Here is a 25,849-nt window from a genome sequence, read left to right as displayed (position 1 = left end):
CTGGATGATGGGACAAAGTCCACCCTCAGCAAGTTTGCAGATGACGCAAAGCTGGCAGGAGCAGCTGATGCACCAGGGGGATGTGCTGCCATCCAGAAGGATCTCACTAGGCTGGAGAAATGGGCTAACAAAAACCTCATGAAGTTCAACAAGGAGAAGTGCCAAGTCCTGCCCCTGGGGAAGAACATCCCCAGGCAGCAGTACACGCTGGGATCCAACTGGCTGGAAAGCAACTTGGCAAAAAAGGACCTGGAGGACACAAAACAGGACTTGAGCAGCAATGTGGCCTTGCTGCAAAGAAGGCCAACAGGCTCCTGGGCTGCATTAGGAGAAGCATTGCCAGCAGGTCGAGGGAGGTGATCCTTCCCCTCTGCTCATACTGGTGAGACCACTGCTGGAGTGCTGGGTCCAGTTCTGGGCTCCCCAGTATGAAAGACATAAGGCCATACCGGAGAGAGGCCAGCAAAGGGCCATGAAGATGATTAAGGGAGAGGAGCATCTCTCCTAGGAGGAAAGGCTGAGAGAGCTGGGACTGTTCATCCTGGAGAAGACTCAGGGGGATCTTGTCAACGTGCATTTGGGGAGCAAAGTAGATGGGGCCCAACTCTGCTCAGTGGTGGCCAGTGACATGACAACAGGCAACAGGAAATTCTCTTTAAACACCAGATAAAACTCTATTACTGAACACTGAGCAGGTTGCCCAGAAAGGTTGTGGAGTCTCCATCCCTGGAGACGGTCAAAGTCCATCTGGACATGGTCCTGGGCAGCCTTCCTAGCTGACCCTGCTTTGAGCAGGGGCTGGACTGGACGATCTCCAGGGATGCCTCCAGCCTCAGTCTCTCGCCGGTCCACGTTAAGCAAAGCACTGTGGGACTGGTAGGGGCAGAGCACTTTGGGTGGCGCAGAGCCCATGGTCCAGCCACCCCTTGGCTCCATGTGCTGCAGTTTACCAACCTTTGATAAACATCTTGCACATAACAGCACGAGCATGCTGTGGAGCCTGCCTGGGTTTCTTTTCCAGAGTTGCATAATCTTAGGCAAACATTATGTCTTTTGCTATACAGACACACAGGGAAAACCCCTCTAGTTCAGATAAATAGTTCCCCCCTTTGTGGCGATGCTACTTGGCACATTTTAGTTTCCTTTTGATTTGATGAAATCGAAAATGAGCACTGAGTCAGAGTTCAACACACTTGGCTCCAATCTGAACATATCCCATTCTTTCCATCTTTTCTTTTTTTTCTCCTTTTCTAATTCCCTTTAGCTATTTCACTTTCATGACATCCTCTGTCATCATTCTGGAATTTCCACTCAGGCTTCTCCCGGCTGCCTCCAGGACTCCCTATTAAAGGGAGCTGAATCCAGCTGCTTCAGTCTGAGCCGCATCTTCCAGAGCTTCTGGTCCTGCTCCGACTGCCCTCACCTGACACCAAGATGAAGATCTCTGCGGCCGTTTTTGCTCTTCTCCTCATTGCAGCCTCTTGCTCCCAAACTTTCTCTGGCCCAGGTGAGTCCTGCTTTTTTGATATGTAAAGGAAGGACAGATCTGAGCGTTCATTATCATTTCTCCGTTGAGCTCCCCTGGCAGATAACTGGGAATTTTTCAGCATTTGTACCGCTCTCCACTCTGCACTGAGATCATCCATCCATCCATCCATCCATCCATCCATCCATCTCTCCTGGGCTCGCGGTGCCTATTCCTGGTTATAGTTGAGGGACTTCAGTCTCTGCCCTGGGGCTGGGGGAGGTGGGGAAACAAAGCTCTGAGCAATGACTGGGTGGGAATCTCCCCCAGCACGTGACAATACCATTCCTGGCATTGGACCAGATGATCCCCAGTGCCCATTTCAACCTTAATTATTTTCTAATTCCCCTCTTTGTTCCCTGCCAGCACAGCTCCCTGATCTGATGGGCTGGCTGCTTCCGACATGCAGCCCAGCACATGCTCACGTTTTCTCTCCCTGCCTCTTCCAGTTGGATCCGACCTCCCAATCTGCTGCTTCTCTTACGCACGCCACAAGCTCCCACAGAAGCTCATCCTGCGTTATTACAGCACCAGCACCAGTTGCACCCTGCCGGCCATTGTGTAAGTACCAGCGCTGACTCCTGGGTGCAGACAAGCTGGGACGGTGCAGGGACAGCCGCTGCGGGGTGTGCGCGGGTGTGCGACCATCTCGGCAGGGTGGCTTTGGGCACGGGGGTCTGTAGGAACAGAGCAGGGTGAGGGGAACCCCAAGGGAAAAGGGCTGATGTGGGGACTGCTGGGGATGCTCTTGTGGGGACACCCAGGGATTTTTGTGCAGGAGTTGAGGAGGCAGGGTGGGAAAAGGGGTGGGAGTTGGGGAAATCACAGCCAGCCACTGGTTTCAGCAGCAGCTTAGGGCAGAGGGGAGAACCTCTTGCAATGCCCCAAAGCTGGGATCTAGCATCTCCTGGATGCGGGTCTGAGCAGAGATCTAATATGTCTCATCCCTGTTCCATAGGTTCATCACAAAGAAAGGCCGCCAAGTCTGTGCCAATCCCAGCGACACCTGGGTTCAAAGTTACCTGCAAAACTTGAAGCAGAACTGAGCAAAGCAAGATGGCAAGAATAGCTGCTGTCATGCATGAGTCGTGTTATCCTGAGCTCCTGCGATGGAGCAGGACACTGGGGCAGCAGGAGCTGCAGGAGCCCACGTCATCTGCAGGCTGCTCCAAGGGACTGCTGGGAAGGCACCAGGAGACATCTCGTGTCAGGGTGCTGCTGCTTGCACGGACCAGTCTGCAACCTCATCCCTCTGCCCTGACACTTCTGCCCATGGCCTGGGAAGGCCCATGGGACTGCACCTCTATTGTTCTTATATTATTTTAAATTATTTGAGAAATTATCATATAGCATAGGCAGTACTTTCTTCTGAGGACAATAATGCTATTTATGGGAGGGTGGTGGGGGGATATTTATGGGAGAGTGGCTCAGAGTCTCAGTGTTGGATGATGAGTGGCCCAGGCTTACATGTGTGAAATCACGATTCTAGAGAATAAAGAATTCGGATGAAACTTCTGCTTTTTTCCCTCTTTTCCCTTCCCTGTGATCTTCACCAGCACAGAGACAGGACCTCACCCTGAGCCCATCGGCACACTCTATATGGCACATGATGATGAGAAATTTGGGTTTGAAGCAAAACTATATAGTTTCCATACTGCAGACATACGAATATCCTCTGACACCTCAACCTCCACCACATACACCCCCGCCTCCCACATCCTCTACAGAATTGGACATGTTTATATGCGCATATGAGCCTTATACATACATGAATGCAGTCTCCACACCCCCCAAGGCACATCCGTATGCTTGCTTGCCGCTCCCAGCCCCACAAGCCGCACCCCGAACTGGTCCCTGTTTATGCTGTGTGTGCAGTGGGGCAGTGATGGGACACGTTGCTGCAAGGGGTAAAATCCTGCCAGAGGCTTTGTAGGGGGAGAAGGGAGAGCGACTCATGGCCGGATGGGAGGAAGCAGAGGGCACGGAGCTGCCGTGGTGCTGAGGCTGCCCTGGGAGCTGGCAGGTACCCGGGGCACAGGAGCTGCTCATCTGGCCTCGTGCCAAGGGTGCTGGGGCCTGGAGCAGGGCCAATTCCCTGCCTGTACCCACCCCTCCTAGCCATTTCCACCAGCTGAGCAGCAGTGTTTCCCAGCACAGAGCCTACAGGCACCCACATGCACGCTGTCAGCAGCCCCGCGGCGTAACTATCTGCTCCTCTGAGACGTCACCGCATCTCTGGCCACCAGCCCCAGCTGTGCGCAGCTGGGTCCTGCCGGGCCCCGACAGTGCTGCCTGGAAAGGGGCAGGAACCCCAGCCTTCTTTCTGACCACCCCAACAGGGGTTGTTCCTCCCTTTCCCACCAGTAAAATGAAGGGAAGGGTTTGGCTGTGCTGCAGGGGTAAAACAGCCACCAGCAAACCTGCTTTCTTCTGGCTGTAGTCATTCCTGGGATGTGGCTTTGCATGGGAACGTGAATGGGAGGGAGTAGGTCCCCAGGGTAAAAGCACACTTCTGGGCACAGCTTGGCCCTGCAATACTGCTCAGACTTCTCTGCTTCTGCACACTGAGAAGAAATGTCCCCAACAGCATGGTCACCCAGAGCCGACCTGGCCTTGCAGCCATTCTGCTCCAGTTGGTATTTCTTCTTCCTAATGCAAGAAAGCCTTCCTCTTATTGTTTCATTTTTTCCCACAGCTATAGATCACACTTGGCAACCCTGAGGCTGGGAAAGCACCTCCTCATGTCTTGTGATTTCCCTCTCGTCTTGTGTTTTCCTAGCTGGAAAGCTGGCTGCAGGCAGGAGGGCTCATGGAGCATCCAAGGAGCAGCAGCCCAGCAAAGGGCAGACCCAGCCCAGGCACCATGCTGTGTCCCAGGAGATGGTGCTGGTGATGAGGGACCATGTGGAGGGCTCCTCTCCAGCTCCATGGAGATGTCTCCTAACTGCTCTGCCAGGAGGATGATTTGGGAGAGGCACAAGCTCCCACTGACCCCTGGCAGGGTCCCTGTGCTCGCCTGGCACAGCAGGGTCCTAGCAGAGACGGTCCAAGCAGGGACAAGGTGGGTCAGCATGTTTGCAAAAATCATGTCCCAAAATATGGCCAGGGCTTGCCATCATGGGGGAGAGACAAAATCTGCAGAGGTGTATCCTGAGCAGGGCTTCCCTGCTGTGCCATGAAACACGGGAGCGAGACTGGCCACCGCATGGTGGGGTAGATGGACAGGAGCTGCTGCCCGCAGGTGGAGAGGTGAGGAGCCCGGGAAGGGAGTGCTGGGGTCTCCTACCCTTGAGAGCATCCCGACCTCCCCATGCCTTCTGCACACTCAGTCACCTTTTGTGCCAAGAAGCAGAGTTTGGTGCTGCAGAGGAACTGCAGGAGCCCAAAATAGTCCCTGATGTGGGGCTCGGGGCATTGCAAGGGGATGGAGGATGGATGTCGTGGGTGAGAGGGAACATTTGGGTGGTCTGAAGTTTGCCCCAGGCCTGGGGTGCAGGGAACAGGCTGGAGAGGCAGGAGGACTCAGTGCTGCAGCTGGCTTCTCTGGACAGTCCCTGGCCAGGAGCCCAGGCACATGTGGGAATTTCCTTCTCCAGCCTTTCTGGTTTCGGTTTCCTTTCTGAAGGTCCAGGTGCAGCAGCCAAACCAGCCTGCTCCAGGAGCCCTGCTCCCCCTGCCCCAGACCCGTCTCTTCCCCTGTGTCAGGCTCTGTGAGGGCAGGTGTCTGCGTGGGGCTCCCATGCCTGCCCACCCTGCCTGGCTGTCCCTGCCACCCACAGGGATGGGGATGGTGGGGGCAGCACCACGGTGGGGGTCTGTTAGAGCGAAGGAGAAATCACAGCCCCAGGGGTCAAACATGCCGGGAGCAGCCTGCCTGCAGCCCCTTGCCTGCTGCCAGCTCTGAGCAGGGGAGGGCGGCCGGGAGGGGACACTTGGACAAGGTGGGAGAGCTGCTGTGGGGAGAGGTACTGCTGAATCCAGAGGAGGTACCAGCTGCTCTCGACGGTCCTGTCCTGAGGCTGGGGCATCTCCAGCCCTTTTGTGCCTGCTGCACAGAAATCTGCCAGAGATGGCCCAGCTACAGGTCAGTTCCTGGCCCAGCATTTACAACACCTTCTCCATGTCAACTCTGACAGCCCAGCACTCCCTTTCCTGCAGGTTTCTTTGCTCTGCAAGCAGTTCAGGGGCATCTGTGCTGCAAAATGGGGTGCAAGTTGGGATGGGCTCCACCATGAGACTGCATGGGGGACATGGGGCACAAACAAGCGTGGAGCCAGGTATCAAGTCTTAAGACACAAGTCAGGACTCAGCAAGGCCAAATGGTTCACCACCCAGCTGAAGGAATGACAGTCCAGCCAAGGGGCAAGGGAAGAGTTCAGCTTCCCAGTTGCCTGCTCGAAGGTCACTCAGCCATCAGGCTTCTCATGTGCTTACAGAAGTGGACAAAAGCCAAGCCCAGCTGCTTCCATGGAGCCTGGCAGGTTGACTCTGCTGGACCCCATGAATCACAGGCTTCTCCTTCACTACCTGCTGCTCAGAAGGCACCCAGAAGGTCAGAAGACCCTCAAGGTGCCATGAGCAAAGAGTCAAGCCTGGTCCACAACTGGATGTGCTTAGACTGGACCTGGTATCCTGGTCCCCTGTGGTCTTTTTGAGAGCATGAACCCTGTGTCTGTTCCCTTTCTCTCAGTGAAGCTGGGAGAAGCCCTGGGAAAAGAGGTGAGCCATGCAGACCATCAGACCCAATGGCTGGGCCCTGTTCCTGACCCAATTCTGTAGTTTACCCCCTTCATCAGCCCCTTCAGGGCTCCTGCTCTTGGCGGTTCTTTGCAACATGAGGAGTGCAGTTGTGGTTATTTCTAGCTGATGTTGCTGAAGCACCTACTATATTAAGGGATGTACATCCTGCCATGACCTTTCCCTGCAGCTCTTTGATAGATGATGGTTTGAACTTGGCCTCACGGCTCTGCCTCTTTGAGTTTTGTCTTTCTAACCTACACTGGCCATGTTCTGGCAGTTCCACATCACTCAAGAAGCCTTTCTCCTAAACCCACCCATTTATACCACCCATTACCAGGGCTTCCCTGCGGAGCGTAAGGACTGGATCAGAGCTGAGCACAAACATGGTCTGTATGTCTGCTTAGCTCCTGATGGGAACATGAAGGTCTCTCTGGTTGCCCTTGCTGCTCTCCTTGTTGCTGCCATCTGCTCTCAAGCCTGCCAGGTGAATCCCTCTCTGTGTTTGGGTTGGGTTTTCCTCTCCTGGGGAAAGAAGGGCTCATGATGGTGACTTGTAATGCTTGAGGAACAGGCATGACCTGTTCTGACTCCTTGGTCTGGAGCATGGCCTGCTGGGAGTGCTTGTTCTTTACTGGCCATGCCCATCCATGTTGTATCCCCTCCTGGTCATATGGATTCAGTTCTGCACCCCAGATCTCTTCCAGTTGAATGCTGCTTTACATGCACTTGGCAGAAACTGTCCATGAAACACGTGAAGGACTATTTCTCCACCACTAACAGGTGCGAGCAGCCAGCTGTTGTCTGGGTACAGGCTCTTGCCCATGCAGGAAGCCTTTGGCTTTGGGACCAAGAGTGGAGCTTGTCAGGGTGTTATCTGGGATTGGCCATCACTCAGTCCTGGCAAGGAGAGACGCTTTCCAGTTGCAAGGAGACGACTGAGAAGGACCTGCCCATGCTGATGCTGGGATGAGCCCAGTGAAGGGAGGATGGGAGGTTATTCCTGGTATCCTGTGGGGTGTAGCCACCCCCACACAGCTGAGAAAGTGCTCCAGGTGAAGTGGTTGGTGTGCTGCAGAGAAATGCCCAGAAGGTGCCTGCCCCAGGATACACCAACCACACGCTCTGCAGTGGCCACTTGGGTCTGTGGTCCTTCCCCCTGCCTGTGGGAGCCAGCAGCAAGTTGAGGCAGAGCCAGGAGTCTGGCCCGGGGATCTTCTCTGGTTTCTCTGCACATCCCCTTGGCTGGCTGTCTCTGCACCAGACAATGGTCACAAAAGGACATTTCTCAACCCCGGTGTGACTGGTGCAGCTCTGCAGTGGTGCATCCCTTCCTCATCACAAAGGTTTCCTGGTCCTGCCCAATTCCCAGCTTCATCACCATGAAGAAACAGCAGGTCTGCACTGACCCTGATGGCAGCCAGGTGAAGGCATTTGTGAACTTTTTTGGGACACACTGAGATGGCCACCCCTATCTAGTCCTCCAGTGCTCCAGCTCTGGCTCCTGGGATCCCAGGGCCAGCCCCAGCTTCTTCCACTCCTCTTGCACAGGAACAATTTTGGTGTTGTGGACTGCTCACCTCTCACTTGCTGTGGTCCTGTGGGGGTGCCAGCCCCATCAGCCCACCTCACCCAGCCTGACTCTGCAAAGGCAACCTCGTGCCTCAGTTTCTCCTTCTGTAAGAGAGGGATAGCAACGCTTAAAAGTTTTCTGAGAAGTGCTCAAGGGGTGACTGTATGAAAGCAAACCAACATGAGCACTGTTTGATTATACTCATGTTCAGGAAGACCTGGCTGATGTTGCATCTCCTCCTTGCTTCCTTCCACTGCCAGGCTGTCTCCCGGGTCCCCTTGCCTCCTGCCATAGCAGACTGACAGAGCTGCTTTGCAGGGATGCAAAACAAAACCTTGTACCTCTCCTCTCCCGCTGAACTACCTTTCCAGCCTGCAGACCATTTGGGGTCCTTTGAGAGTTACTCTGGGGCATCCCTCATATACCCTGAGGGAAGGGGCATTTCAGGTGTGCTGTTAACTAGCAATTTTCAGCCTTATTCTGTAGACGTGGTTTCATGCTGTTATTAAGGAATAAAACCTTCAGCTCAGAATGCTGTCTCCATCACTCAGCTTGGACATTGATGCACAGGCTTCTCCTTCCTGCCCACCCCCAGCAGAGTGGTGGCTTTGGGACCCCCAAACCCTGCCCTCCACAGTCCAGACCCATGGATGCACAGGGGAAGGTGTGGGGACCCAGCCATGAGCCTGCTGTGAGCCCCAGTTTGGGATAGAGCTGGGCCCTGACTCCTTGTGGAGCACAATGCCCCCTCATCTCCTCCTGCCAAGTCTTTGTTCACTCTGCAAGACTGCTGTCAGGGTGGGCGGTGGGGCAGCACCCCTGGGCCCCAGCCCCTGTGCCTATAAATCCCACTGACCCAACATGGCTCTCCCCATCCCAGACCTAGTGCTGGGATCCCTTCCTCCACTGCATCCTCCCTCTCCCTCCTCTGCCCCTGTCCTCTGCTCTCAGCATCCCAGCTCCCTGCCTCTGCATCTCCTTGATGCCCCTCTGCCCTCTGCCCCCACCTCCATTCCCCTACACCTTTCCTCCCCATCCCCAGGGACAGCCACCCTGTCCTGCCTGGGGCTGTGCCACCTTGTGCCCCATCACCAAGCATCTGGGACCCCCTCCAGCCCTGGAACCCCTGGGGCCCTCTCCATCACTCAGCACCTGGGCAGCACACAGGCAGGATGCAGGGACATGATCAGTTTGGGTTGTGGAACCAGCTCTCGGTGCACAGACATCTCAGGGCTCCCTCCATTGCCTGCTCTCCCTGGGAGGATGCTCTGACAGCTCAGCCCAGCAGACTGGGGTCCACCAGGGCTGGAAAGGCCCCTTGTCATGGCTGGGGCTGCCCCCTCCTCTCTGGGGACCCTCATCTTGGGCACCGAGAGCCTCCTCCGTGCCTTTGGGCTCTGTGAGGTCTCTGCACCCATTGCCTGCTGCTGGGAACACAGCCCCAGGCTGCGGAGAGCCCCCGGGGCGGCGGGTGAGAGCGGTGGCCTCGGGCCCTGCCAGAAATAGGGACTTTGAGGCAGTTAATAAGGAACTGCAATAGGAAAGGGTGATCAATAAACAGGGAGACCTGTGGAGAGGTGATGATGAGCAAGGGGAGAACAGGAGACAACCTGAACATTTGCAGACCACTGTGGCACCCATGGGCTTGAGGGTGTTTTACAGACACTATATCTCACACTGGTTTGCTTGCCCCTAATTATGGGGGATCATTTGTTGCTAGCAAAGAGAGAGGCCTCAGAAATTACTCCCAGGGGTGATGAGTAGCTCATTTCATGGTGGAAAGTGTCCTGGGAGGTGAAAATTTGATATGCACAAGCTGCCAGATGTCGATACACTTGGCCAAGGGACGATACAAAAGCTTCTGAGCTTTTGCTTCAGGCAGCTCTGATGGAGACAGTCTGGAGATCAAAGGTCCCCGTCCCCCCCTGCAGAGCTTCAGCAGCGGAGAGGTCAGACCCAGCAGTCTCATTCTCTCCCCACAAAGACATCAGCTAGGTTTAATCGCAAACCATAGGCTGATAAAATGCTTTTGTCGGTTTTATTTCATGCAGAAGTTCTCTTGTGCTTTTTTAAACCAAATTCAAGTTTCCTTCTCAAAGCAGCTGAAGAACAGCAGAAATTGTTGCCTGTCTTTTGTAGTAAACCACTAACAGAGCATACCCAGAGCTGAGCACAGCTCAGGCTGCATCCCTGGAGGAGCCTGGGGATGTGGTCCAGGCTGGCCAGTCCCTGAGCTGCCCTCCTTTGAGCTCACTGCAGCGACACCGATGCACCCCCTGCACACACCCCGCCGTCATTTCCAGACATCCCTTTGCCGAGCCCGCAGTGGCAGATCCAGGGGGATCCAGCTCCACCAGCTCCTGGCCTTGGCTACTGATATGATGGGGGGAAGGTCTGGGGCTGAGGGCTGGCTCTGCGGCAGCGCAGAGTTAGGGGGGAGCAGCCCTGGGAGGTGCTGGAGTCTGGTGGGGTTGCTGCTGCTGTGGCGCTGGGAGCAGGGAGGCGATGCAGAAGGGAAGATTTTTAGGGCTAAAGAGGATGAGGCATTTCCAGCTGGGAAGCTAGGGTTCTTCCCTTGCCTCTCCCAAAATGGTTGCAGTGGGGTCCTATTGGTCCCGATTTTCCAGGCAGGAGGGGAACAACCTCTTCCAGAACTGACATAGAGAGAAAAAAATCTTTATTCTTTGGCATCAGCAAGAGACAGCATTTTGAGAACAGGGCTGAACAACGTGGTTCCACAACGAGCATCCTGTAAGTAACCAGCATACCACTTCCTCCACAGAGGAGACAGATCTCGCTCACAGCATCTACCGTACCAAGGCAAAACTCAGGCAGCTGACTTGGGAGTCAGCCTGGGTTTGCATGACAACACTTACACCTAATTTTGACAGACCACTTCCCACAAATAGCTCTGGAGATAAAATCCCCCTCCCATTCTAGCAGCGGAGGCACAAGGAGGGGAAAGTTTAGCCACACAGCAGGCCACGCCGAGATGGGTCTGCAAGGCCAGGAGGTCCCCAGCATCACAGCTGCCCATAAGGGTGGCGAAATTGTCACGGGTAAATGACACCTTTGCAAGACAAAAGGAACTTCGGGGTCCCAAGGTGGCTCAGCACGTCCTGGTGCTCAGCAGCAGGATTTCTATGTCTGTACCAAGACTCTGTTGGATGATCTTGCAGGACTTCTCCATGGCAGAGTCCTCTCAGCTCCCAGCACTCACTGCAGCTCCAGGGCATTCACGTATTCCTTCACCCAACTGGCATCAGGGTTAGCACAGACCTGCCGGCCCTTCCTGGTGATGAACCTGTCAAGTCAGGCAGCGAGGTGTTACAGCCCCGAAGGGGAAAGGGACTTGAGGGCCTCGAGTGACCTCCTGGGCACATGCTGACCTGCCCTGTGACCAGGGCTAGCTCCCAAGGGGGTCATCTCCCCTCCAGGCTCCCATCCCACAAACCCCAAGCATCAGGGGGCTGCAGAGTCTGCTAAAACCCTGAGGGCAGGGAGAGATTGATCTCCCTGGGAGAACCCCTGCATGCTTAGATGTTCCTGGCTGTGTTCAGTGTGGAGGTGAGCCCAGATGCAGCACGTGGGCGGCTGGCATATCAGGTGCAAGTCTTGCAGGTGGCACATTATGTGCATTGGGCTCCTCACCACTGGGAGGTTCTACACAGGAACCTCCTTCCAACATCTTATTCCCAGCACCAGGATGGTTCAAGGAGACCACTTATTTCTCAGCTGAGGAGGATCAGCACTCACAAGCTGCACATGAGACCCATGGTGGCTTCCCCCTTCCCTTACTTCAAGCGTGGTTCCTCACACCACCACTGGCCCCGTTGGCCATGAAGCAAAGAGCCCAAAGGCTGGCGGAGCCTTTCCCCAGAGCCCGGAGCACGAGCTGGTACTTACACAACTGCTGACTGTGAGCACTTGCCGCTGGTGTAGAAATAATCCTTCACATGACTCTGGGGCAGCTTTCGTGAGAGGTAGCTGAAGCAGCACACAGTTGTGTCAGCCCCAACTGGAAGAGATCAGGAAAGACAGCATGAGTCTATCACTCAATAAACTGCACATTCCCCAGCCAAGAGCATGAGTAACCATCCACTTAGCTGTGGAGCCCTCTTCTCTTCCTGTTTCCCCAGAAAGTTGGCAAGAAATTGCTGTGAACACCAAAGCTTAATTAAAGTAATTGCTAGGATTGCTTGTTAAATGTTTTGCACTCACTTCCAATTATAAATATCCCTTGATCCACCCTGGGACCACTCCTAAAGCCCAACAACAAAATCAGGAGAGGTGAAGCCTGAAAATTTTGATATTTATCAGTAAAATTCATCTCTAAATAAAAGGATGCTAGAAAGAAAGACCAGCATCAAGACAGCAGGAGAAGCTATTCACACAGGTTTCCAACCTTTGCACCTAACTTTTTCCAGTTGTCCTTAAAGTTACTGCCAGTCAGAGCAAAAATCCTCCCCAAGAGAGCAGAGAGGGATGCTGTACTCACTTGGAGCAGGAGAGACCCGAGAAAAGAGGGCAGCAGCGAGGATGATGGAGAGGCACACTGCGGAGACATTCATTATGGACAGAGATGAGTTGCGAGGGCAGAGGCAGGACCAGAGCAGATTCCTCCCGTGTATCTGGTGTGAGGTGCTGGCTCAGTCCTTGCTTTTTATAGGGACAGTGGCCAGCTCCGTTAAGCAGATTGCAAGACAAACACTTGGAGTTTCCAAAGCGTAACAGAGCTGATGTCATGGTACCTTTGCCTCAGAAATGCTGAAAAAAAGGAAGCAGCAGGTCTAGGAAATACCAGAATAGCCTCTATGTGAGGAGAGATAAGTCTGAGCAAATCAACACCCATGTGAGGGTTAAACTGACCAAGACAGGATATGATACTATGAAGGTTCACACTTTGATTCACCACCACGACAGCAGTACTCAACAAACCCATTTCAGCATCCTCCCCGAAGGGCCAGCAGGACCTCAACCCAATCTCCCTTTCAAGAACCCAGGCCCTGAGGACAGAGGTGCTCAGACTCTCAGAATGGCTTGGGGACAGCAGAGGTCCAGCCTCTGTGTCTGGGATGCGCACAGGGTGGATGCAGGCAGGCAGCATGGGCAGCAGGCACGCTCTGAGCTCTGCTGCCTGTGCAGGCAGCAAGGATGGCTGGTACACTGGAGACTGGTTGTAGATCTGGGCTGGCAGTCTTGGCACGATAAAACACAAAATCCTCAATGCTCCGGTATGGAGCTCAGAACATCCAACCCCCTCCCAACACACCCCAGCATCAGCCAGGAAGGGGAGTGCTTGCCTGGGAAGCCCAGCTTGGTGGTCTGACTCTATAAATACCATCTTTTCCCAGAGACACGGGGCAAACACAAATGGCAGCATGGGTTTTGGTACAAAGCATGATGCAAAAGGCAGAGCAGGAGGTTCCCCTGCCCGAGGAGCTGCGAGGGACCAGCTCGTGTCCCATCCCCTTGTGCACACTCACGGTCACGGGGTTCATGACGTGACTCGCCCAGAGCTCCCCAGCACTGCCCTGGCCACGAGGTGATGGGCTCCCCAGGATGTCCCAGGGAGCATTTCCCCTTTTTCCACCTCTCTCTTCTCTGCAACAGCCACCAGATTTGCCGGCTCACAGCCTGTGGTTTCTCCGGGTATTTCGTGCCCAGGTCTCAGTGACAACTGCTGTTCATGAGGCACCACAAACTCATCTCCCCGGGATTTCCTCACTGCCCCGCAGCGCCAGTAGTGCAGCAGGGACCGCAGTGCTGCTCTGCTCCCACTCTCCTTCTCCCCCACCACACTGCGTGGGTCTGTGTGGGGCCCTCGGAGACCTCCCTGTGTCTGGGTGTATTGGGGCTGCCTCCCCAGTGTCCCCATCACCACAATGTCCCCACGGGTGGGGATCGGTGTTGCAGGAGGGTCCCCACGGGCCATGCCGGGGACTCTGCTGGGGTGGGCAAGAGGCCATGGCTTTCTGAATTCATCCTCCCAGGAGCCATCCTCATGGTGGTGTCCAGGGGAGCCTGAGGGCTCCTGCCTTCAAAAGCACATGAAGGACCTGGAGCTGAACCAAGCAGCGACACCACCGGGTTGTCACAAAAGCGCGGTGGTGGCATTTGGGGGCAGCACAACAACATGCTAGCAGGTACTCAGGCTTTGCAAGGGACAGAATCTCAGCTGGAATTTGCCAAGGGACATCCCACTCCCAGAGATGGGGAGAGGGATTATTTATTGCTTCTCCCATATTGAATGTATTCCAGTATTGCAATTAGTTTCTTGTTCTGCCTATTTTATGGGCTCGTGCCCAGATCCACGTGGGGGTGCACAGCAAGGTGATGTGTCTCAGCCTCGTCTCCTTGCTACAGCAGCAATTGGATTTTGTACTGAGCCTTGACCTGTCCCTGCTGCCCCAGGGCTGATCCTGGGGCTGGGACTTCTCTTTTAAAGGAGCATTAACTGTATAAAGAAAGTTTTTACATCCCCACCACCTGCCTCACCACATGGCCCCGCACACTTCTGGGCTCCAACATGCAGCTCCTGGGCTGCATCGCTTCCTTGTTGCATTTGGTGGGGTGGCAGTCACTCATCTCCCCTTTCTCTGCCATCAGAGACTGTCCTGCTACAGGACATGCGAGTGAACCTGTTTTGGTGTGCCCAGATCTGCTGGCAGAGGAAGGAACTGTTAGTGCCTGTGACAAAATATCTGACATGGCCAGATAGAGATCTAAGAAACCACAGGGTGATACTGACGTTCCCCCAACCGCAAGGCTGACAGAGCTCACACTCTATTAGAGCTTGCAGAGGCAACCAAAACCATGACATCTGCATATCATTCTGACAGCGCAGGGTGCCTGTGCCTCAGCCCACCACCTCTTCCTCTTCCCCCCACCCGACATGCCCAAGAGATGGCATAATCCCGTGTGACCGTTGCACAGCCCAGCTTTGCCCCTCACTTGGGGAGTTTGGCCCTGCCCAGGATTTTGGTGTATTCTGCAGCCCTGACCATCACGGCAGAGATGTCAGGGTGTTGGAAAGATGCCAGACCATTCATCGTGGCTCCATCCTTGCTCCAGGTCATCTTCTGCAGGAGTGTGACACTCTGCCCTGCTCTCCTCCTCGTCCTACTCTGCACTCCTCCAAAGCTACCCACTGCCTCCCTTTACCCTCTCCTGCTCACTGCAGTGCAGCTCCTCAGGGAAACGTGGTGGCAAAGGCAGGGACCAAGCTGGGATCCACCAGGCATTGCAGAGGAACCTGGGCAAAGATAGGGGCACCATGGTGCCAAGGAGCTGGATGCCAGATGTCCCACTGTGACTCCAGACCATGGCATGGAGCGGCTGCAGGGGGGACCATGCTGGGGTTTGGCCTCAGATGGAGTGGGGAGCTGCACTGGCCATTGTGGGAGCTGCATGGGACAAAGCAAACAACAAGGAGGTTTCCCCACTCTGTGTGCACTGACCTTTGCAGAGAGACTTTCTCTCTGTCCATTTACTTCCCCTCTCAACCACAAATGAACATTCAAGGAGCACCGGGCCCTCTGCCGTCTTCTGCGGGAAATGTTCCAGGAGCCCTCTCACTCCTCTCCATCACGGCTCGCCCATCTGCTGAGAAGCCCTGCAGTGCTTCCTCCTGCCTGCCCAGGAGCACGGATGGGTCCCTCCTCGCTGCACACAGCCGGAGGCAGGGCTCTTGCCAGCACCGGGCACCCCCGGGTGCCATCCTCGGCATCAGTGCTCACCCCTTCGGGTTTGAACCCCGCTGCTGCTGGGCGCTGCAGGGACAGGTGACAGCTGTACTGTCACCTTGAGTCCTGGGCAGGGTCCCGGGCTCTGCAGCGCCCTGTTGTCCTGCCCATGCTGGTAGCAACCACCTGGGAAGTGAGGAGCACATTTCAAGCCCCTCTCCATCTTCCTATTCAGCAGAAATCCTCTTTTCTAGGAGATGAGTGCAGGTGGTGAGGGAGAAGTCACTTTTTGTTTCCCCCCCTTGACTTAGCCTCTTTTTAAAATTCTTTTTTTTTTCTTTTTTTTTTCCCTTAAGTAAAAAGGATTCTTAAGTCTTATTTTCTTAAGTGGTATGTATGGGGCCAAGGAAACAAGCTATGTGTGGTATGCAGGGCAGGGGGCGGGGGGTCACAAGCATCCCTGCCACAAGGCGCCAGGGCAGTGCCAGTGCACTGCTGCCGCCCGTGACTCCCGCCCAGCCCCTCCGGCTGCACAGCTCCGCGAGCACGCTGGCTCAAAGAGGGCCCCTTCCCTCTGCGGGGTAAATGAAGGCAAAAGTCTCTGCTCCCTTGGAAGGACTCTCTGGAAATTGGGATCACCTGCTCTTTGCAGCTCCAGATGAAGTCTCAAAAGATGGCCCCAAGCAGCTGTTTTCCCCTGGAAAATAAAGATGCAAATGTCACTATGAAACCAGGAGGAATGAGGACCCCAGACACACTCCCTCTGCCAGCACAAGGGCTCAGGCCCCTGTTTCCCCTGAGCAGGGAAGGTTCTGCTGGCAACAATCAGCCTGCACCTACACTGCTCTGCTTCTCCCAGGGTGACTATGGGGAAACCCTGGCTGTGCACCATGAGTCCGGGTTGTTGTGTCCATGAAGCTGGATTGACTGTGCCCAGTGTGATGTGTGTCACATGAGCCTGGCAATGTATAGCAGCACAAATGCGGCCCATGCTCCATCATCATCAGGATTGAACCTCCCTGGTGAACCCCCAGGGCACTGCTAAGTCTTTTCTCGAACCATTGGCCATCATTGTCTTTCCCAAACCAGCCTTCAGCGGTTATCAGAGTCCTGGCATAGCCACCTCTGGCTCCTCAGGCCTGGCAGTGATGGGGTCATCTTGCACAAAGAGCCTTCCCAATGCCACAGCTCTCAGAAGGAAGTAGGTATCCCTGTGAAGTTCCCAGAAAGGCTGTGCCATCCATCCCATCTGGTCCTCTCCTTGGGCTCTGGGGCCTGTGTCCCCCTTCAGGGCTTGGTTGGTGGCCACCAACTGGTCCACCACCATCACCACCTCATCCCTGGTGGTCTAGTGGTCAGGATTCGGCACTCTCACTGCCGCGGCCTGGGTTCGATTCCCAGCCAGGGAAGGGGGTCCCTGCAGCCACGGCAGGTCCCAGCCTTTTCCTGGGTGGCTGCACTGCCCTCGAGCAGTTCCTGGGGTTCAGCACGGGGTTCAGGAGCTCCCACACCCAGTGCATGGGGCTGAGTCAGGGTTGGATGAATTTTGGGGGGTGGCAGCAGCCTCCTGTCCCTCACTGCTCTCAGGCTGCACCACCCAGCAGAAAAATACCCCAGATGGGGGGCAGCCACGAGGCTGTGACGGGCTGTACAGAGTAGGGTGATGGGGTGTAGGGAGCAGGGTGACGGGGTGTACAGAGTAGGGTGATGGGGTGTAGGGAGCAGAGTGACACAGCTGTAGGGAGCAGGGTGACACAGCTGTAGAGAGCAGAGTGACAGCTGTAGGGAGCACAGTGATGGGCTGTAGGGAGCAGGGTGATGGGGTGTAGGGAGCAGGGGTTGACAGGCTGTGGGGAGCACAGTGATGGGCTGTAGGGAGCTGGATCACCCATCTGTGTGGGGTGGACATGCTATTGCAGGATTTCTTCTTCTGGTAGGGAGAGGTGCAGGGCTGCTCCCCTGAATACTGCCTTGGACCTCTCCTAAAGGTAAGGGGCCCCTGGAAGATCAGGGGCAGGGACCGAGTGATGCAGGACAGCAGATGCAGGGTGCCTCAGTGAGGGTGACAGGTCTGTGTCCATCTGTCCCTCCTGGGCACAGGGGCCGCCAGTAAAAGCTCCCGCTGTGAGCAGGATTTGAACCTGCGCGGGGAAACCCCATTGGATTTCAAGTCCAACGCCTTCACCGCTCGGCCATCACAGCAGCTGGCTCAGAGGGTCTCCACAAGACCCCATGGCTGTCACCCTGCCCCAGGGCCCATGACAGGACCTGATCCCCCACAGATGTGGGTTCTGCTGTCCTGGCTCCTGCTGCACACCCGGCACGGGTACCACTGTTACTGCTGCCATCTGCCCTGCAGAGCTGAGGCTGATTCGGAAATAGTCATCCCAGCAGTGCTGGGAAAGGGGACTGGGCACCAGTCACACCACCAGTGGTGGTGACATGGGAGAGGGACATGGTGGCACGTCTATGTCCCGTCTCATCTCCTTGCATCCAACAGGAAACTTGTCCCTGGATGACCATCCCCAACCTCCTTTCCTAGTCTGGGAACATCCCAGCCTCCTCCACCCCCTCTCCCCCCCAGCATACTTACATTCACCTCTGGAAACAGCCCCAGCCTTTGCTAACTGAGGCAGTCTGACACAGGTCCAGGCAGTGTTTTGCCCTATAGCGGCAGGATGATGTTGCAGACTGGTCTGGTTTTCACCAGGATGCTGCCTGCTTTTTGGCTTTTGAAAAAGGGGATTTGGAGAAGGGAAGAAAAGGTGACTGTTGAGAGGAAAGCCTTGCTGATTGAGGTGACCTTGGCCTCTCCTTTGGAGCACAGATATCCTATCTGGAGGACAGTCCTAAAAGCACATGCCTATCCCTGGTTTGGGTGGGATCTGGCTCCAGGAACCCATACTGAGATTTCCAAAGCCCTCTCTGGGTTCCCAGAGTTATGCCCAAGAGCTGTGCAAGTGCTTCACTATGTCACCACCACGCCATGCCTCTCCACGGGGATTTATCAGCAGAGGCAGCTGGGATGGAAACCTCACCACTGCTCCTCCGTGCTCAGCTCCAGCCCAAAGGAGGGTCTGCCTGCACTGCCTCCCACCCTGGCCTCTGCCTCGCGGAGTGGTTTGATTTCCCTCCTCCACTGGTGTTCTGGGTCTGGCTCAGACGGAGTTAATTTTCCCCACAGCAGCCCTCACAGTGCTGTGCTGTGTATTGGTAGTGAACAAGGTGTTGATAACACACCGGTGTTTTGGCTATTACCGAGCAGTGCCGGCACAGCATGCAGGCTGTCTCTCCAACACCAGTAGGCTGGGGACAGGAAAGATCTTGGGAGAGGACACAGCCAGGACAGCTGACCCAAACTAACCAAAGTGATATGCCATACCATATGGCATCTGCTCAGCAATAAAAAGCTGAGAGAAGGAGGAGGGGGGCATTTTTCCGTCTTATTTTTCTCCCCATCCTGTCCTGCTGAGGAGGGGAGTGATAGAGCAACTTGGTCGTGTCCAGCCAATGTCAACCTACCACAATTGACCAAGGAGAAGCATAGTCCTGACAATGAGTCAGGCTTGGCACAGTCCCACAGGCATGGGTGGATGCCCAGGCACGGGTGGTCACCTGCTCAGATGTATTGATGCATTGGAAACCAGGTGCTCAAACCAGCTCTGACACTGGACACGTGAGAGAGTGAGTAGAGCAAGGGCAGCAAATGGGATAAAGAGAGGGGTGAGTGAGGGGAATACCGTCTTTGAACAATTATGGAGAGACTCAGGAGAAAGGTTGAGCTCCAATTTATCTCTTTCAGTTATCCAAATTTCCTTCCCCGTATTCAAGGTGCCATGTTCATGTTCAGAGCTGGGAGATACATTCTCTGAATCTCCTGAAGTGCCTGTGGAGTTCAGGTTAGGGTACGGCACAAGAGTGGAGAACCTTCAGACCTGCAAAGCCACTAACATCCTGATGTTAGTGAAGTTAGTGAAGATGAGGTCTATGGTCTGAAATGAGCTATTTCTCCTTATTCCTTTTGAGGATTAAGTACTGTGCATTTGGTATCCAAAGAGGTCTGTTGAGGTGAGGTTTCACTTCAAGGTAAGTTTTCGAATATCCTTCAGATGGCAAATGGAGGACTCTGCAGGGACCAGACCAGAGCACATAGACCTGGACTGGAGCCCAAAAAGAAGGGTCTGGAGGGGTCCACAGTGCTTATGGAAAGGACCCCCCCCCATCCACCACCCCACTGGAGGGACCTGGAGAGGACCAGAGGGAGAGCAGAGGTACCCTAATGGAGGAGCTTGGAGGGGACCAGAGCTTGAAAGAGAGGTCTGAAGGGATTAAGGAAGGCAGAAGTTGTGGTCTGGAGAGCTCCAGAGCCCAGACAGAAGGGTCTGGAGGAGACCGTATCCCCCAACTGGTTCTTGCAGCCTGGCTGGACTCAGACTTTCGTTGCACTGGACAGAATTCCCACAATATTTCTCAGAGTTGGGGTTTTTTTGTTGACATTTTTCTTATCTAATCTTGTGTCATTGGCAGTGAACACCTATTTTGATATACAATTCTTGTGATATTTACAGACAAAACAATCTTGCCTAGTAGAAAGAACCGGATGTGTTTACAGAAAAGTCTGAGTTCAACAGAGAACTGACAGATCTTCTATTGTAACAAATGGCACTTTTCAGTATTATGCAATATAGAAAACCACAAGATCTGTCATGAGACAGACCTTTTTCTTCTTCAGAGAAATGTTCAGACTCTGCTGCTACCTGCAAGTTTTCACCCTTTGATCTTCCAAGTTTCAGAAAACAGTGACTGCCTTGCTCGAGTGCTGGCTTTGCTGGACCCAGCACACAGTGGTCACCTTTCACTGCTGTGTCCCATTACCTGATGCGATGTTAACACACTTTGTCCTGACCATAAAACTGCGCTTAAGCATCTCACTGGTTGTAATACGATGGTATGTGATGTTCAAGAGGAGACTACTACTTGTGCATTGTGAATACTAATGAAACCCTGCAAGCTCTGTCCATGCAGGTGTTCCTTCACATGGTTAAGCATTGAATCAAAACCAAAAATTTGTGCTAATTTTTTACATTTAGTCATGTTAACAGTTGGACTTGATGAGCTTACAGGTCTTTTCCTACCAAAAAGATTCTATGATTCTGTATATTCAGCCTCTCTAGAAATCAAGCTGTAATCCAGGGAAAAGAGTCCCTTGCAGCGAATGACTCCCATGTCTCCCAGCTGGTATGGCATGATGAAAACTACAGCGAGTATCTAAAGCTTCTCCCCCTCTGTCTTTGTTTAAATAAATCTCCGGAGGTTTTGAAGCCATGTATTCTCCCAGTGGCTTTCTAGGGCCTGACAACTGCTTTGGTGTAAGGCTGTGTCCCAGATTCCCAGATAAGAGGGGAACTGGTTACAGAGCAGGAAGATAACCTAAACTGGAAAAATGGAGAAACCATCCTCCTGCTTGGCATAAGTGGCAGCTGATGTCTCCTTCTAGACCTGCCAACCCCATCTCCAGGGAAGCCATCTCCCTCTCTCCACCCTGAGCATGGGGTCACAATCTGAAAGAAAAGTAGGAGAGACGGAAGGGGGGTTCTACTGAAAGATGGGGCAGGAAGAAGTTTGGTTCATAAGGAGGAACTGATGATTTTATTCATGGAGAAGAGAAGGAGCTTGGTCCATGGGAAGGGGAAGAAGGGGCCAGCCCCTGGGGAAGGAGAGCTGCTCACAGGGAAGAGGTGTGCTAGCTGCTGCTCAGGACAGAAGTCATGTTTGGACCTTGCAAGCTGAGATCTTTCCATGGATGGATGTGCAGTAGCTTGTCCTGGTGGGTGTAGTGGGTCCTACCGCTGTGCTAGGAAGTCACAGACAGCCTTCCACGGCTTTCTTGCCCTGGGAACTGTGCCTACTGCTTGGGGCAGAGTTAGGTCTGAATGCTCTACCTTGTTGACTCACTTGAGTTGGCATAGCCCCCGCAACTGCAGGGACCACCGAGAGCGCTGCAGGTAACAGCGGCACCAAGGGCGCTCAGGCTGTCCACAGGACAGCCTAAGAAGGCCATGGATGGTCACCCCACGGGTGTCTGTCGTGGTTTTACCCCAGCCAGCAGCTAAGCCCCATGCAGCCACTTGCTCACTCCCCCACAGCGGGATGGGGGAGAGAATCAGAAGGTTAAAGTGAGAAAAGTTGTGGTTAGAGATAAAGACAGTTTAATAGGTAAAGCAAAAGCCACATGTGCAAGCACAGCAAAACAAGGAATTCACTCACTGCTTCCCGTCAGCAGGCTGGTGTTCAGCCACCTGCAGGAAAGAAGGGCTCCATCACATGTAACGGTTTCTTGGGAAGACAAACACCATCACTCCCAATGTTGCTGCCCCCCTGTCCTTCCTGTTCCCCCAGCTCCTTACATGCTGAGCACGACGTATGCTATGGAATGTCCCTTTGGTCACTGGGGTCAGCTGTCCCAGCTGTGTCCCCTCCCAACTCCTTGGGCACCCCCAGCCTCCTCGCTGGCGGGGCGGTGTGAGAAGCAGAAAAGGCCTTGGCTTTGTGTAAGTGCTGCTCAGGGGCAACAACAACATCTCTACATAACAAAAACATCTCTATATTATCAACACTGTTTTCAGCACAAATCCAAAACAGCCCCATACTAGCTGCTATGAAGGAAATTATCTCAGGTGAAACCAGGATGGTGTCTTTTCTGGAAAGAGACATGAAGCAGTCTGTACTCACTGATGGCACTGCCCAGTCTGTTGGGGTCACCTATTTCTGCATGGCAGGCAGAGCCACTGTGCACTTGCCAGGAGTACCTTGTCATGGCTATGAAGTAGTTTCGGAGGGCTGCACTAAGAAGGCTTCATAGCCTTGGGTGTTGATGAGTGGTGAGCCTTTAAAGGAGGACTTCAAAGAGAGGTAATAATCTCATTCCTGGACATCATGCAGCTGGAGAACCCCCTGAATTGAACACCTCAGTGATGCTGGAAAGACCTGTGGTGCCACCTCCTGAGCATCCCTTGCTGTTGCTGTCACTCCCACGCCAATGCTTTGAAAGCTCCCACTGAGAGAAGAGCCAGGAGTGAGCTGACCATGCCATGGGGCCCTCACACACATATGCAACCACTGCAAGATGGGTACCAGCTCCTTCTGGGGGACTGAGGGTATTTTCTCAGCAAACCTCACCAGTTACCATCCCAGGCTGGAGAGTGAGACCCTCCTGGAGTGCCAGTTTCCCTCCTCCAGAGCTGCTGGCTGATGAGGGTAGATTAGTAGAACCATGGGCAGAAAGAAAGTGCTCTGGATGGGAAAGCTACCACTTTATAGTATGAAGAAGTAAAGACGAAATAATCTCTTAGCCCACAGTGTCTCTGTTTTTCACGTGCTTTCAACCCACAGAGCTGCTCTGGGGTTGGCCCCTTACGTGTTCCCCAGAAAGCATCCAGCAGCGAGCCTGTATCCAGACCCTGGACTTACCCTTGAGTAAAGCTGGACTTTGAGCTGTGCAGAGTATTCTCATCACCAGCTCTCTCCTGTGCACCATTTTCTGAAACTCCTCTGCTGTCCAGAGACCTTCTCCATAAAGAGTTGAAGTTAATTTTTAGCACTGCAACCTTTATATTTTTACAGCTGGACAAACTGGTTTTATTAAATGTCACCTCCTGTCACCTTGTCCTCTACTTGCCCTGCAATTTCTGTGCTGCTAACCTATCTCTTCTTACTTTTTTTCTGTTTTATCCTGCTCACTCCATCACTTTACAAGCTCTGTTGGAGCAGAAGATGCACTGGATACAGTTTTGTAAACCTGTAGTGGTTCTTCCATGCCACTGTGCCCTGGACAAGGACAGGCTTGGCTTGTACAGGCTATTGGCTCTCAGTAATATGTAAATAAATCCACAGTTTGAAATATAGGAAAAATGTGCTATGGCAGGTGAAGAAGGAGCTTTGCATGTTTGAAGTTGTACCTAAATTAAGTCCTTAATTGCTGTTAACCTTGAGATATTGTGGTTCACACTTGCGTTTTTCTAGCATAAATGCATCTGTGCCATGAAAATGAGCGCTGAAAGAGCTTGCAGGAAAATCAGAGGTGTGTTGAATGGGGAAGGTAAGTATCTTGCTTTTTGCCAGTAGGATAGGAAATATGGAATGTAATAATGAGCTCTTTCTTTCTTTGTGTTGCTTAAGTTTAATGATCTTGTTGCTACATCTAATGTTTAATCACATATTTAGCAAACACCATCAGTGGTCAGATAGCTACAGGTTGCTAGGTTCACACTAGGATTTACAAGGAAAGATCTGCAGCCTGAATAGTAATACCAGGAACCAATGTTAGTAATATCAAGATCCTGAAACAGAAAAAATATGCAGCTTCTAAACACTCAAGACAGAGAGGAGATCAGCTGATTAGTGGGTAATTAATGCCCCGGCTGCCCAGATGACTTGTACGCTTTGCTGAATGAACATGAGCCTTGGTGGGCAGGATACCCTGGTTTCTCTTGAAGCTCAAATGATTGCACCAAAACACCATAAATCCCAGTTGGAGGTGACACAGGACAGCTTGCCTGTGCACACATGAAAGCCCCGGGTGCTGCACTTACAGCCAGGCTCGAGTAATCGGTAGGACAGATGTAATGTCAATGCAGCGTTTGCATCCAGGTGACTCCAGTCGTGGAAGCAGCATCGGGCCACCTGCAGATGACGACGCACACCCTCGAAGGCAGGGTCCCTGTTCCAAGGGCAACCAGGGGTTGCCAGGCTGTTGCTGAGGCACTAATGCCATTGCGATGATACATGGCACAAATACAAAACAAATAGCAAAACCTCCCTTTGGTACCTGGACTTCTGCTTATGTACTTTATGCAGGCAGAAAGCTGGATGGACAAGGTGGAGCACCTGCCAGGGTGATCAGAGTCCCTTTGATACTAGGGTCCAGCTTCTGCTTTTGCTTTTGAATTTCTCTTTAGGGGAGAAATACTGACATTGTATTTTCGGTCTCTGAAAATCTGACCTTCACAAATCTTTTTTTTTTTTTTTTTTAATTTTCAGATTTAAAATTATACATGTTTTTTAGCAGTTTCCTTTCTCATATTTTCTTTTTATTTATTTTGGCTTAATAAGAACTGTGAAAATATTTAAACAGTAGGAAGGATTGTCTACCTAATCTTGTGAGATTTACATGACTGATTGTCAGTAAGAATTCAGCATTGTCTTTTGTGATCAGCCTGACTGATGTCCAAAGAATTAAATTATTTCTGCTGCCTTCCCATTTGCCCACTGAAGTGCAGCCCTTTTTCCTATTGTATAGCTGTCATAATCCACATTGAAGTGCTTGGCTGGCCCAACACTTTGTGCCTTTCTAGACATTTCAGGATGAAAACTCCCATTTTGCACCTCTGCCCTGTTCTTATTTGCATAGATATAACTTTGTGATTGTCCATAATACTATGTATATGATTTTACTGGAGACAGCTCGAGCTTGCTCTGTGCAACTGCCTTGTTCTTCTTCCAACCTTTGTTATCCACAATGATCAGCAGTTATTTTGTATGCATTTCCAAATCACTGATGATCTGACTACTGTTTAATTATACAAACCATCCCACTAAGCAATTTTAAATGGGACACAACTTTGGTTTTCCTGGATATAAATTTTGGCAGGTCGACCATTTGAGAGTGCTGTATATGGACCTCGGTATAGTCCACAAATGCATGTTGGCAAAATGACCCGTTTCTGGCTTCCCAAACTATCAGAGATGTCAGTCAACAGGGAAAAAGAAGCCAAATACCACCATGATCTTTTACCATCATAAAATTAAGCTGATCTCTTTCACTTGCAGAAAAGAAGTGTGTGTCTTTATTCTTTTTCCGTTTTTGCTGATTTGTCAAAAAGAAAGTCAACATTTACTCAAAGGAATGGAGAAGTGCACACCTTTCTGCTTAATCCAGGAAAGAAAACCAGCAGATATTTCCTCTTGGCTCAATCTGGTCTCTGTTTTTCCATTTTTGGCCACACCTATGTAAGACCTGGCTAATTTCTGCCCTGGTGCAGGTGCTATAAAGGACTGGCTTGTTTCCCAGTCCTGCCAGCTCTGCAGGGATGGCAGGTAAGATCAGTGCTTTTTAATCTTGTATCTGTATTTGACTGATTTGGTATTTCTGGTGTGGTTATTGGTGCATTCCATGGGTGAGCCCAAGGAGATGAGGACACAGTGTAGAGTGTTAGGAGCTGGTGGGCCTTCATACTTACTTCTCCCCCCCCTTATGTGAAATACACTTATTTTGAGAAGCAAGAAAAGACAGCTTTTCTGCCTCATATAGCAATACCCTGCGATATAAGA

At 52.7% G+C, this 25,849-nt stretch overlaps 2 protein-coding genes and 2 non-coding genes across 4 annotated transcripts; 2 read left to right on the top strand and 2 right to left on the bottom strand.

The window, feature by feature from the left end:
• Positions 1 to 1,350: 1,350 nt before the first annotated feature.
• Positions 1,351 to 3,036, top strand: LOC104629528 (C-C motif chemokine 4). The gene is made up of 3 exons (XM_075771706.1): positions 1,351 to 1,507; positions 1,975 to 2,086; positions 2,484 to 3,036. Exons 1-3 carry the CDS (start codon positions 1,435 to 1,437, stop codon positions 2,569 to 2,571), a joined length of 273 nt encoding a protein of 90 aa, XP_075627821.1. The 5' UTR covers positions 1,351 to 1,434; the 3' UTR covers positions 2,572 to 3,036.
• A 7,459-nt stretch (positions 3,037 to 10,495) lies between these two features.
• LOC104631097 (C-C motif chemokine 5) lies at positions 10,496 to 12,528 on the bottom strand. Its single transcript, XM_010298954.2, has 3 exons — positions 12,334 to 12,528; positions 11,742 to 11,853; positions 10,496 to 11,139 (listed from the first exon to the last, which is right to left on the bottom strand). The coding sequence occupies exons 1-3, from the start codon at positions 12,404 to 12,406 to the stop codon at positions 11,052 to 11,054; spliced, it is 273 nt and encodes a 90-aa protein (XP_010297256.1). The 5' UTR covers positions 12,407 to 12,528; the 3' UTR covers positions 10,496 to 11,051.
• Positions 12,529 to 16,857: 4,329 nt separating this feature from the next.
• Positions 16,858 to 16,929, top strand: TRNAE-CUC (transfer RNA glutamic acid (anticodon CUC)). The gene has a single exon. It is a non-coding gene; the product is annotated as a tRNA-Glu (tRNA).
• Positions 16,930 to 17,640: 711 nt separating this feature from the next.
• On the bottom strand, positions 17,641 to 17,722 carry TRNAS-UGA (transfer RNA serine (anticodon UGA)). Its single transcript has one exon. It is a non-coding gene; the product is annotated as a tRNA-Ser (tRNA).
• Positions 17,723 to 25,849: the final 8,127 nt, after the last annotated feature.

Source organism: Balearica regulorum, chromosome 19 (genome assembly GCF_011004875.1).
Source record: "Balearica regulorum gibbericeps isolate bBalReg1 chromosome 19, bBalReg1.pri, whole genome shotgun sequence".
In the NCBI taxonomy this organism is placed as follows: Eukaryota; Metazoa; Chordata; class Aves; order Gruiformes; family Gruidae; genus Balearica; species Balearica regulorum.
The sequence above is the reverse complement of the archived record's forward strand: the minus strand, read 5'-3'. Positions and strand labels throughout refer to the sequence as shown.